The following is a 13,255-nucleotide window of genomic DNA, read 5'->3' as shown; positions in this document are numbered from 1 at the left end:
TAAAATAGACGTGTTCCTAAATTTTTGTCATGACATGTTGAAACTCTTAAGATGCTTAAATTCCAGGGAAAAATAATTGGTACATTCTGTCAGCAAGGAATCAAAAGGCTGCTTTAGAAATAGCCAATTGTTAAGCTGAATTCAACAACCTCAAAGTGGCAGAATGACAAGAACAGAAGGGACAGATGGAAAAGGTATTATGAAGGGCAAATCAACAGGGTTTGGAGATTAATTGAACATTGGGCTGAGAAATATGGAACAAATATCATTCCAAATGTTTGAACATCACTGATTGGTAGTTCGACAGGACCACTAACATAAGTAGAAAAGTGCCCTTTTTTCTATTGAATAATGCCCAAGCTTCTTAGCAGGTGCTTTAAGGCCTGTCCTGACTTGATGGCAAAGGACTTGTTCCTGCCATTCCCATGATGCTCCTCAGGGCTCCTTACACACAAACAATGGCTTGTATTTGCATGCTTGCAGGTCTTCCCTCTCTGTTCCCGCTCTCTGACAATCACTTAGTGTCTTCTGTCCTCCCCACTGCCTACTGCATGGCAGAGTTCTTGAAAACTCCATTCCCTATATGGCCATCCCCAGTTGTCTTAGTCAAAATCGCTTGGAGCTTCAGCAGGGTAATTTGTTTACTTCTCCAGATCACTTTGTTTCTTTCTCTAGTGAAAAAGGATCATGGTCTGACTTATGTCATTGTAGTTTTACACTTGGGCTTGCCCTTCCTTTGATGACCAGGTCCTCACAAAGCATAGACCTCTATTTCTTTTTGTGTCGCTCACTAATTCCTGCTTGTAGGAATCAATCAACAATTGTATGTGGAAGTAAATTGAAGTCAAAAAATATTTGATGATTCATTTTTAGCTCTGATGATCTGTTTGAAAGGCTAGAAAAAAGTCTACATAAAAGTATGGTTGGGGAGTTCAAGACCCAGGATTCTACCCAGGCAGGAAGATGAGGACATGGGGGAGAAAGTTTGGAGTCATCATTATAGACTATGCTAATTGGGACCATGAAAATGAAAGTTCTTTGGAGTCACCCAAAAGTGACTATGGACTGGGAAGGCAGTTGTGTGGTGAGACAGGAGAATGTCGTAGGAAAATAAATGTAACATTTCATCCTTGAATGAAAAGAAGAGTTGGAGAGAAATAGAAGGAATAGGATTATACAATGCATATAAAATCAAAGAGAAGCAATGTTCAGCCAAGTGGTTGGCAGAGAAGCCAAGCAGGACAGCCCTGAGTTGGTCATTAGATTTGGCACTTGGTCAAGGTAAAATGGCTGCCTCTGCTTTCTTACTTGCTCACAGCTGAAACCAACTTATTATATGGCATCAGTCAATCCTACTGTTAAGCAAGAGGGCTGTGGGGATGCAATATTGTCACTCTAATCTGGAGGCTGACACCACTCCCTCTGACTTGAGTTCCAGTTCTCATAACAAGGCTTCTGCGAGTATTCAAGGCTCAGTCCCTAACTACCACATCAGTTCTCATTCCTGAGCTCTTCTCTCATACTTCATGCTTTGCTCTTCATCTTAATTAACCTGCCCTAAAAGAGGATTCCACCATCCTCTCATTATTGCATCCTCTCCTGGAGTCACTATTCCCAAACTTGATTCCAATAGGATCCTGGCCCCCTGGAGTCAGACTTGCCTAATGGCAAATTCCTGCAGCCCAGGATTTCTGTGATTCTACCATTGTCAGCCATCACCTACTGGCCCATTGGGTGCCTCCATTGTTTTCTGCTCACCAATCCTATCTCTGGCTTCTTTCCTGGCCTGATGAGCCCAGCCTGGGAGGCCAGGTGTGCAGCAGGAACCTGGGGTAAGAATTGAGCCTAGCATTTGTTAGCCTAACTGGTCAAGAGCAGGACGAATTAGGAGATTGGAGCAAATGAAGTGCCAAAGGGTGAACTACATAAACTCAAGAACTGTGTGGGGGTCTAAGGGGCAAACACAGAGGACACAAATCCTAGGAGGTAAGAAGGAAAGTAATTACCAGATTCAGCAACTTAAAAAATCATCAGTAGACAGTGCTATGCTCCAGGCTCTCATTTATCGACCACTGCTTACCTGATGGCTGGGTGCATCTATCTAATTTGAAGATAAACAGTTGGGCACAGAGCTCCAACACATGCATTTGCTATGCTTGGCCGTCGTGGTCCATCTGCCAGACTCAGCATCCTCTACTGTTGAACCTGGACAGTACACTTCAAACCGTTTCACCCAGTAGGTGGATCTTATTATAAGACCCAGCGTCTTCCTGAATATTTCCCATCATTTTAATCTGGCAGTGCCCTTCTCAAATCCCTGCGGTTTAATATTAAGTGAATGTGGACAGGGGCAGAGATTAATTTTTTGAAGTTTGGCCGAAAAAAGGAAGTAGCTTAACACTTACTTTCCTTTACCCATGTTTACTGTATCATTGTCAGCCTTGCAAAGAAAAATCTTTCTATGCTCACATTATTGCACAGCGACCATGGCAAAGGCCCTGTTGTTCAGTAGTGCCCGAGGCAGAATACAAAGATAAATGTGATGCCTATCCCAAAATGCAAAAGCAGTGATTTCTGATTATAATAAGCATTTCCAGCCCCATGAAGACATTTTTTGAGAATTAAATCTACAAATGAACATAATTACCTGATCTTTAGTAGCATGTTTCCTTTTTTTTTTTTCTTTTTTTGGTAAGTTTCACCTGATAGCACAATTTTTCTCTTAGGCTTTTCACATAGCTTTACATTGGGATGCAAATACTGATGTGATCACGGGGTTAAAGCAGAAAACGTTCTATGGAAGACCTGACTGGAACCAGGAGTTCCGGCAGATGGCCTACACCCACCCCAGGTAAGGTGTTCTCTTTCCTCTGCCTATGCGAGCCTCGCGGGAGGTTGCTGCTCAAGTGGAAAAGTCTAGGGCACAGGATGCCTCATGCACAGTAGTGGGCGCCTTTGGCACCTTGTTTAGAGATAAAACCTCGACCTGAGAAATGGTGGTCATGGGATTTTCCAGGAACCATGGATCTCTGCTTGACTACCTTACATTAAACATTAACAATCACACTGAAATTTTTCCCACTTAAACTCAATTACAGATGGTATTTCTTAAACTACCTATGTTTCAAAGAAATGTTCAGTGACCACAGTTGATCTCAACTTACCCTGCTCTGGAGAACTCATGTACGTCCAACTGTAAAATGTATCCAACATGTTTAGCAAAGCAGACAACGTTATAAGACCAGGCAGAGATTTAATATGGCGCTTACAGGCTCAGGATCTGGAGCCTGAGTGCTTGGGTGTAAATCCTGGCTCTGCCATTATCATCTGCTTACGTTGGACAGGTTATTTATCCTACCACTGACTTAGTCTCCTCTGTAAATTGCAACTACTAACAGTGCTTACCTCCCAGGCTTCTGTGAGGGTTAAGTGTGTGAATATGAATAAAACACCTAAAGGAGTGAATTCAGTAATGTTGGCGGCTATCATCATCATAATCATCATTATATCACTTATTACAGTATTATTATCATTATATAATAAACTTCAATGTAGAGAAGGAAGATCATTTGCTCTGGGACCATAAGACAGGAGTGAAGGCTGTGTTTTCTGATTCTAGAAGTTACTGGCTCTGTGACCTTAGTAAAACATAGACAGTACCATGAGGTCACAGTGTTTTTTTCCTAATTTAAAAAATACATAGCTTGGTAAAATGCAAAGCACTAGAGCAAATATTTATCATTGTTATTCTATGTCCCCTAACTTGGTCATTGTTTGGAATCCCCATCATCTATGGCTCTTGAAAGTCAGTATGTCTTATTACTGTCTTTGTTTAAAGAGTAGTTTCCATATTTGAGGAAAGGCCAAGGAGGTGAGGGAGTATGCCATGAAGGTAACTGGGAAAGAGCAGAAGGACAGCATGTGCCAAGACCCTGAGGTACAAGACACTGTTCCCGGCATGATCCATGAGGCTAGTAAGGGTGAGCACAGTGGGTAAGAGGATGAATAGCAAATATAGGAGAAGTAACTGGGGGACTTTTACAGACCATTTCAAGCCTTGGATTTTATTCTGAGAAGTCACTTAAAGATTTGAACAGAAGAGTGACATGATCTGTCTTATGTTTAATGAGATCATTTCTGGCTATTGTGAGAGAATAGATTATAAGTGTCCCCAGGGAGGAGGTAAACAGAGGTAGTGGTTTGGATTAGGACAGAGCAGGTGCTGAGAGGCAGTTGGATGCTGGTATTTTGTGAAGGTAGAGCTGGCATGGTTTGTTAATGGATTAGATGGGAGACTGGCATGACCCAGGCAAGAATGGAGTTACCCTTATTCATTCGGGGATGACTAAGAAAAGCAACTTGCAGGCAAAGGGTATCAAGAGGTGGGGTTTTTTTTGACATGTTAATTTGAGATCCCTATTATACATCCAAGTGAAGATCTCAAGTAAGCAGGTGAAAATGAGTCTGGAATCAGAGTTCAGGCTAGAGATACACATGTGGGAAATGTCAGATGTGAACTGTGTTAGAACCATGAAACTGGACAAGATGGACAAAGAAGCAAATTCAGATGGACAAGAGTTCAAAGAACCACCATATTTGGAGGAGAGGACAATATATTCTGTTTGCATGTCACAGAGTGTAATATAAATTACTCATAGCTATCAGATTAATCGTATCATTTACATCTTCTACACCCTGACCTTTCTTCTGTCCACTTTACCAGTATTGAACCATGAAGAGTAAATTAAAATCTACTAGGGTCTTTCTGACTAGCTCCCTGTTTCCACCTCTCCCTGAAGTTGTAGTCTTCCCCCCTCAGGGTCATTGCCTCATGAAACCTTCTATAATTCCCTAGCATGTTTTCAGATCTTTGGAATACTTTGTTCAGTTTGGTTGCTCTTTATTACACTTTTCTTATACTCACTTTGTACCATCACTATTCCATTTTCTTTCTTTTATTAATTGTCACTGCATTTATGAGACTTCCCCCAGACCAGCCGTTTGGAGGTATGATAAGGAGGGGTATGTGGAAGGAGTGACCAGGTCCAAGGTTCATAATCCATCCAATTCAAGCTCTGTGAGCCCCCTACCCAATGCTCTATACCCTGTGCCATGGCAGCCTGCCCAGGAAACCCCAGGCCCAAACCAAGAGCATTCACTACAGAGGCTCTGGACTCCACACCTGCCTGCATCTGCCCATGAAGGAGTCCACTGGAGGCAGTGGGAACCATCTCCTGACCTTGAATTGTCCTGAAAGGTAAAGACTTCCAATAAGAGAGGCCAGTAAAAGCTTAACCTGTGACTTCAGGGTTAAGGGAGAGAAAGGAGAAGACCAGCTGTGCAATCACTCCCACCCTCAGGTGGCTAACTAAGGTTAGCCTCCGGTGACCTGTAAGAGCTGGACAAGCCCATGGCAAGTGGTCTTGGACTCTCTGGGCACCACTCCTGAAACCCACCAGGCCTATTTTATTCCTTGCCTTGACTCTTGCTGACACTTGGCCTACAATCCAGTTCCAGTACCCACCCTATCCTCTCTCTAAACATGGTACTTTGAACCCATCCCAGCTTCTAGAACCTCAGAATCTGGTTCCTTTGAGCTGCCTGCTCAATGTTCATTCCCAGCTCCTAGACCCCCAGCCTCCTCTGAGGCCTGAAAGCATCCCTCTTCATCTCATACCCATTGGGTATTTGTCCAGAGGCAGAGATTGGATCATTTTATCTGTGGAGTTTTTTTAATTATAGGTAGAAAACTAACAAAATGTTACAAGAGCATATGTTACAACTATTACCAGATTTTTTGTTGGTATTTTCTCCTTTTAGAGAAAAACATCTATTCATCTGATAAATGTTCTACCCTTCGTTTTCAATTATAGGATGAATGTTCCCACTTGCAGGCTTTTGACACAAACACATACATCTCTGCTTTGAGTTCTTATAGATAAGCCTACTCCTTGCTATGATTGTCCCTTATTGGCATGTTCCATTGTATTTCTTTGTTTTTGTTATACCTGAGGTTTTGCAGCCCAGTGTGGAAGGTCTTTCAAACCAAACCACTTAATTATCTCCCTTCCCTCAGAAAGGTGTGAGCCAGAAACAGTACCAGGACACCAAGAGCAGAACTGAATTTGCACAAACTTTGCCCAAACAATTATGGCAGGTAGTGCTGGGAAGTGAGTCTGTCCAAATATCAGAGGACGAGGAGTAGAAAACAATTTGAAGGCAAGAGAACCACATAGTTGGTATTTCTCTTATTGTCCTTGTGAGGAGAGTGCTCATTCCTTTTCAGAAGCTGTAATCCTAGTATGTAAATGTACTTAAAACCCAACTGAACTTTTCACCACATTAGCTATGTAAACTCTTCCTGATGGATGACTTCATCTCCCCCAGAGTAAAAGAGGCCACCCAAGGGTGTCACTGAATCAAGCCTCTACAGCATACTTCCTAGTCCCCAAATTTTAAAAATCGTTTATTTGTAACAGCCTTAGGCGCTAGAACACAACTTGTTACACAGCTCCAGCTATCAATGTAATTAATATTAGACACATGTAGGCAAAGATCACTGATCATTTTGTCCCTGGCATGCCAGATCCTGGGTACAGGTCACCAGTAAAGAGCTTAGCACCCTCCTTCCAAAAGACTTTTAAGATGACCTCCTTAAAATAATTTTGCTTTCTCTTGTGTAAAAGAAGATTTATGTTTAATGAAGCTTTTAATGAAGAAATCTCAGAAGGAGAATGCCAATAAAATCTAATTTTTAAACAAGAAAATCTAATTTTGAGAAGTATTTCAATATCCTGGCCTTTGTCCAGATATAAATGAAACACACAATCCAATTATTGTTCCGCACAAAGGACAAAGTAACATTAATTTTCTTCAAGATGGTTATTAAAGAGATAAACAGTATGTTTTTCCTTGATTATGTCAAGGATATGTTTGTTCCCAAGCCTACTTGGCTACTCTTACAAGACAGGTCTTTCCTCTCATTAGCTCATATCTTTTGGCAAAGATGGGTCAGAAAGAATCGGTGGATTTGTTAGTGGCCTCAGAAAAGGTTCTTTGTTCTTGAGGGTCTTTGAAGTAGGCTCTCAACCATTTCTATTCATCAGCACGAAGCCAAGGATTCTTAGGGCTTACTCTTTTAAAAACATTTACCTGTTCACTCAAAGCTGGAGTTCATTCTTGTTCTAAGAAGGAGTTAAATCAAAAGAATAAAGGGAAGAGGGGCAAAAAATATTTTTTTACAGAACATGAAAAACAGCACCAAAAATAAAGCTTGAAGGGAAGCAGATCAAAGAGAATAGTGCAAGCTCCAAAGGAACCAGAAAATTACAAAAATAACAGTAATAGAGAAACAAATTGATGGGCATCAAAATGAATACAAATAAGGAAAAGGGAGGAAAAAATTAAAAACACATCAAAGACTGAAAGTGGAAAATGGAAAAGTGCATTCTATTGTTTTTACTTGCAATGAATTTTTGTGACCTTACCAGCTGTATTACAGAACACAAGCATAGTTTTAAAAGGAGAGCAATGACTAGTAAGTGGGCATGTAGCAAGGAAGCCTTTGATTGACACGGCCAAAGTCACAGGCATGTGATACTTGCTGTCCACTGCTTAAGCTAGACAAGCACAGAAAAGTACTTCAGCCACAAACCAATGAAAACCATTCTCCCAACTAAAATATGGTTGGTTAATTAAATACATGCATTGATAGTCGTGTCTTAGTAATCAATAGAAACATTCACAAAAATGGAATCTGTATTTCATTTTTTGTAAGCATTCTCAATATGTTCCCAAGCTTTAACAAATCAGAAAATCATGGAATTGTTTCCAAGAAGGTACACAGAATGAAAATAAATATATCTTTGCCACATCTAGCTACTTTTTTGATAAACACGCATTGTGCACATATCAAACCGTCTGGGTTTCTGGCTCACTCGTTTTTTAATTAATTGGCTAAAATAATTTTCCATTGGACTTCACTCTTGGCTCTTCATTTCACATCGTATTTACTGTTTGCCAGTTTTGGCTTATCTGGGGATAACTTCACCTTGCCGTGGAGATGTAAAACTTTATGTAATTAGTTATCATAAAAACTTTGGATATTTGGCCATTTCTTCATAACTAGAGTGGAAGTGTTTCCTGTATCTGGAAGGAATAAATAAAGAGTAAAAGAACACTACCATTTGTTAAAACTGTTCAATCCAACCCAATGATAAAGAAAGATGCCGACTTACCGTATGATTGGGAGATTCTAATCCATATTGCACGAATGTATTTTAGACCACCCATTGTTTTCAGAAATGTAAAAATACCTTTAGACTAAATTGAGTAAATGTGTCCATCTGGAACCCCATTTGCTTGTGTGCACACTCTCCAATTCTCATTTGTACATGCATATGTGCAAGATGTTTTTAAATGATATTTTTAAGAAATTAACATTCTGATTATAGCATACAGGGCCCTCTATCTAATAGGATATTCTAAACATTCATTATATGACTAAAATGTCCAGAATACCCAAAGAAAGAGGCTTAAGTGGAAATCCCACACATGATAAATTATAGCTTTATGAGAAAAGTAAAGCCACCATTAACTTATGACTGAGATGTTGTTAGCATATTTCAGTAGTACCTTCCCACCAGAGGACATCCAGCTATAGTCAGGGGAAGATGCAATGGAAATTACTGGCTTTACTATATTTGTGGTAGTGAAGATTAAGGAGGTGGATGAGCACAAGTGGATTTGTCATTATTCTGCAAAGTGTCTTTGATGACGTTACCTAGAAAATCATTAGAGGTGACAAATATATCAGGATATTTCTGGATGAATATTTTAGTGTTTTATCAGGAGGGGTTGGGAGAAAAATGGCTCCACCATTCCCTGGCATCCAACGCTACAAGATGACTACTTTCATTTCTCTCTTATCTCATTTTCTATTTGACCATGACCATCCTCAAGGGCAGCAACTTGATCTGTGCTCCGCAGAGCCCAGCACAGCAGTCAGCATCAGGAAGAGAAGGGACAAAGAGAAGGCTGTGGAAGCTGGGACCAAATACTTAGCTCTTTCCAAAGAAAATGGAGTTGGTGGGAATAGCAAGTCAGTTCTCAGCAGTGAGCAGCACCGTTAGGGACCTTTGTAGCTCCTAATGAACCACTGAGTAATTAGGATGCAGAGAAAAGTAAGAGAGCGGCTGCTACAAATCAACCAGGAGATGGGTTTTTTAAAATGATGGCCAACACAATTATCATCTGTGGTTGTGAAAAGAAGGTGTGCAAAATATAATTATACGATGAATCATTTGGAGGAATTTCTAATGAAAAACACTCACTAGGAGAGCTTAACCAGAAGTCGTGTCCATTGTCTGATACCAAGTTTGTAGCCCTCCTTGTCTTCTTTCTAAGCCTCCATAAATCCACGGGAAGCTTCTGTTTATCGATTTTATTTGCAGAATGCACTCAGGGTATAAAGTAATTTGATTTTTTTTAAATGGGGTTTAGGGTCTGCCCCTACAGGGTTATAACTTACCAAGCATAAAAGCCAACACATAAAAACAAACATACAATTTAAAGAGAGAAGGGCTCAAGGCAGCAGAACCTGGGAATCCAGCAAGGTGGTAGGATTACTCCTGGGCACACCCAGTCTCCCATTTATCTGCCAAGCAGAAATCTCCTGGTGGGTGACATTTTGGATGCCTTTCATGCATGGCGTCGCTGAACTGTTTTTGAAAAATGCATCAACCCCAGAGAAAAGAGCACAATAGTTATTTAGCAAATAAGAGAGGGGCGAAGGATTTTCTTTACTGTTTATCAGAGCCAAAAATAATACTGCTAATGTTAACCGTCTCTGCAGCTCGCGTAAAACTTGAGCTTTTCTCATCAAAGTCAGCAGCCCAGACTGATCGATGCCGCTAACGTCGTCCTGGACCCAACCCCTCATTCCTGTGCAAGCTCCACAGCTTGCAGGCTGTAAACTGGAGAATAATGCCTTGTGTGTTTATACTTCTTTTATGGAGACTCTCTTTTATTTTTTTTAATTCTAAGCAATCGTGGGTAATTAAACTTTATAGAAGAATTTTTTCTTGACCAACCCCATTAGGGTTCTGTTGCACTTGTCCGTTGCCTCATAAAAGAAAAAAACAAAATGCCGCCACATCTGTGCCTTAACCACTTTGTGCGGCTTCTCAGCTCTGATTCACACAGCGTGCATTCGTGACCAGAAACCCCCATCCTTGAAACCACAGATGCTGAGGAGGGTAAGCACAGCACACGAAAGACTGTCATGGGTGGGGACAGTAATGCCCAGAATGTTAGTGAGGACTGGCCTTTCTGCCTCAGCAGAAGATAGATCATGAGCGGTCTGTGTGAGACTTTTTGGCGACTGCATAACCATGACAGTTACTTGAATACAGAAGAGTGTGTACTCAGCTTGCAGAGTAATAGCCACAACTTCAAAAGAAGCAGGATTGCTGTGAACTGCTGGGGACACCAGTGGTAGACCTGCCCACCAGCAATCAGAATCCTTTGAAATGGAGTCTTAAAGGCAGAGCATCAAAGGGTATCCTCAGGATCTGCAAACAGTCACTGTGGCTGCAAACGAAAGGGCACTGTTAGCCTGTTGGGAATGGGCCAGTGGGCAATCTCTGGTGACGCCTACACGAAGGGGAAAATATTACCACCCATAACAGAGTCTTTGAACATAGATGCAAGGATACCTCTGGGCCTCAGACACATGGCCAAGCTGTGACTCCTCGCTGGAAAGGGTTTTGCCTGACCCTCTATCATTCAGAATGTTTCGCTCTAGAATTCAAACAACCCAGGGCTGGACTGCTGATCCAGGAAGACTGTTAATCGTCGTTGGGTTACTGGTCCACATCATGTCTTCTGTTCAGCTCCACGGGGCCGACAGACGTCCACGATGATGAGAGCCATCGTGTAAGCTCTTACGGAAGCTCACCATGTGCCAAGCCCAGGATGGAAGACTGTACCTACCATGTCTTGTCTAATCCTCTCTGAGGTTCTAGGAGCTAGGTATTATTATGCGCCCCATTTCATAGATAAGGACACAGGGCTTTGAGGAGATAGTTAGTGGGCTCAAAGCTTCTCAGCAATGAATGGTGGAAGGGACTGCATTTCTGAACCACTGCCTTAAATTTCTATAAACACTGTAAAGTTGCTTCATTAAGCCATAAACTCATATTTCTCAGTGGAAACTATTTTCTAAAAAGGCGCTTCCCTGAATTTAGCCATGGGAATAATGCCTTCAAAAATGCTACTTAGATATTTTCAACATATTGTCATTTACAAATGAGTCCACTTGATAAGTTGCTTTGAAGCTAGTTTGAAATGGAATTGGACCATCAATTTCACCATGGTTATGATGGTCCTGGAACACATAATTAAAATGTGCGTTGGACACATGGCAGAGAACCATATAAGCTAAGAAGAACGAGCCTACAGATGAGCTTCCCCACAAAAGGCAGCCACGGAGAAGAGGTGTTCAGTGGGCTGGTTCTGGAGTCCCAGGAATTTCTCCGAGACAATGTTTCTCAAAGTGTGGCTCACAGGAACATGTGCTTCAGTATGATCTGGGGGCCTTGCTCAAAATGCATTCCTTGGATTGAAGCCTGGGAATCTGTGTTTTAACAATCTGCCTAGGTGATTTCATGCAGAGCAAAGTATGAGAACTTTTGCTTTAGACTAGAGTAACTAATTCAACTTGTGCCAGACACTGGAAAAATGCTATAAGGAATAGAGCATTGCAAGACAAGGGAAAACATGGTCCGTAAGTCCCTGTAGAGACTTTCAGAGACAACCTGAATTCTTTATCAGTGGGTTGTTTATAAGCAGAGCTGGAAGCCATGGTCCCAAGGGATTTGAGCAGCCCTGAAACAGTCATTATTTACAAAATACCTCTTCAACACAGTTTTCTGAAATGCCGTGACTAGAGATGACACTTTTGGGTGACTCCACTTTCAGCAATCTCTTCTTCCTCTCCAATCATCTTTTTTTTTTTTTTTTGGCCTTCTTTGAAAATCAAAGGCATTCCAACAGGAGAAATAAACTAAGTTGCTATCACTTTAGTATAAATCGTATTATCTATAACAAGGCAGAGCTGAACAAGATATTCATAATAGCTAACACTTCTAAAACCTTTTTGAATGCATTCCCTCATTTTGTTCTTAAGAAAACATATAATGTATTCATCAGTCTCTTTGTTTTATTTATGCAGAGTCTGAAATCCACGGTCTTGCTCAAGACCATGCAGGTAATAATCACCAGAGCTCAATAACTCAACAAATGCGTACTTCCTACTATATGCCAAGAACTAGGCCAGGCTCTGGGATGGCAGTGATGAGTAAAGCAGAGCCAGTCCCTCACATTCTAGCCACTGATCCAGGAGGATGGCGATCAGGGTCACCTGACCAGAAGTCCTCTGTTATTGATGCTCTCTCCCTAGTCATCAGAATCCTATTAGTCTAAGCCCCTGCCTGTGTGATTCAGGGTCTAACAAGACTCTGGGAACCTGTGGGGAAGCCTGGTACTGAGAGTGGGAAAGAGATCTAAGAAAAAGGAAGTGAGTGGAGAAAAATAAAGTAACGACTCCAACCACTTCACTAATTGTATAACTCCGTCTTGGTTACTGGCTAGCCATGGCTCTGAATAACACATTCTTTCCTTGTCATACCCTATGGCAGCAGCAACATTGGCGTGTTCTTCTGTGGACCCAAAGCTCTCTCAAAGACGCTTCAAAGGATGTGCCGCTTGTATTCCTCAGCCGACCCCAGGGGGGTCCATTTTTATTATAACAAAGAAAGCTTCTAGACTTTGAAGAAAAAACTCCATGTATTATATACGGGGCTACCATGATATAGGTCAGCTCCGGAAATGTTTCCTGTAAAGGGCAGTAGAGTAATTATTTTAGGTTCTACAGACCATATGATCTCAGTAACAACTACCCTACTCTACACCAAATGGTGCCACGAATGCACCAAAATAACCTCAAACAATACATCAAGGTGTGGGCATGGCTGTGTTCCAATAAGACTTTATTTATAGGCATTGAAATAGAATTTTATAGAAGTCTCTTTTGTCATGGAACATTCTTTTGATTTGTTTCTAATTATTTAAAAATGTAAAATTCATTCTTAGCTGATGGGCTGTCCCAAAATCAGATCATAGTCCAGGGGTGGGCTGCGGGAGGTAGTTTGCTGACCTCCGTTGGATGTCACTTTTCTCAAACTTGTTTTCATGC

General features: G+C 41.3%; 1 protein-coding gene across 1 annotated transcript in view; it reads left to right on the top strand.

The window, feature by feature from the left end:
- The window catches only part of NOX3 (NADPH oxidase 3), a 59,516-nt gene extending 46,691 nt beyond the window's left edge, over nucleotides 1-12,825 (top strand). Inside the window, exons 12-13 of the mRNA XM_029944758.1 lie at nucleotides 2,727-2,851; nucleotides 12,699-12,825. Of these exons, the coding sequence (XP_029800618.1) occupies nucleotides 2,727-2,851; nucleotides 12,699-12,825 (252 nt within the window). The remainder of the gene's footprint in view (nucleotides 1-2,726; nucleotides 2,852-12,698) is intronic.
- Nucleotides 12,826-13,255: the final 430 nt, after the last annotated feature.

The sequence above is a fragment of the Suricata suricatta genome, chromosome 7, assembly GCF_006229205.1.
Source record: "Suricata suricatta isolate VVHF042 chromosome 7, meerkat_22Aug2017_6uvM2_HiC, whole genome shotgun sequence".
NCBI lineage: Eukaryota > Metazoa > Chordata > Mammalia > Carnivora > Herpestidae > Suricata > Suricata suricatta.
Note: the sequence above shows the minus strand (reverse complement) of the source record. Positions and strands in the feature narration are given on the sequence as shown.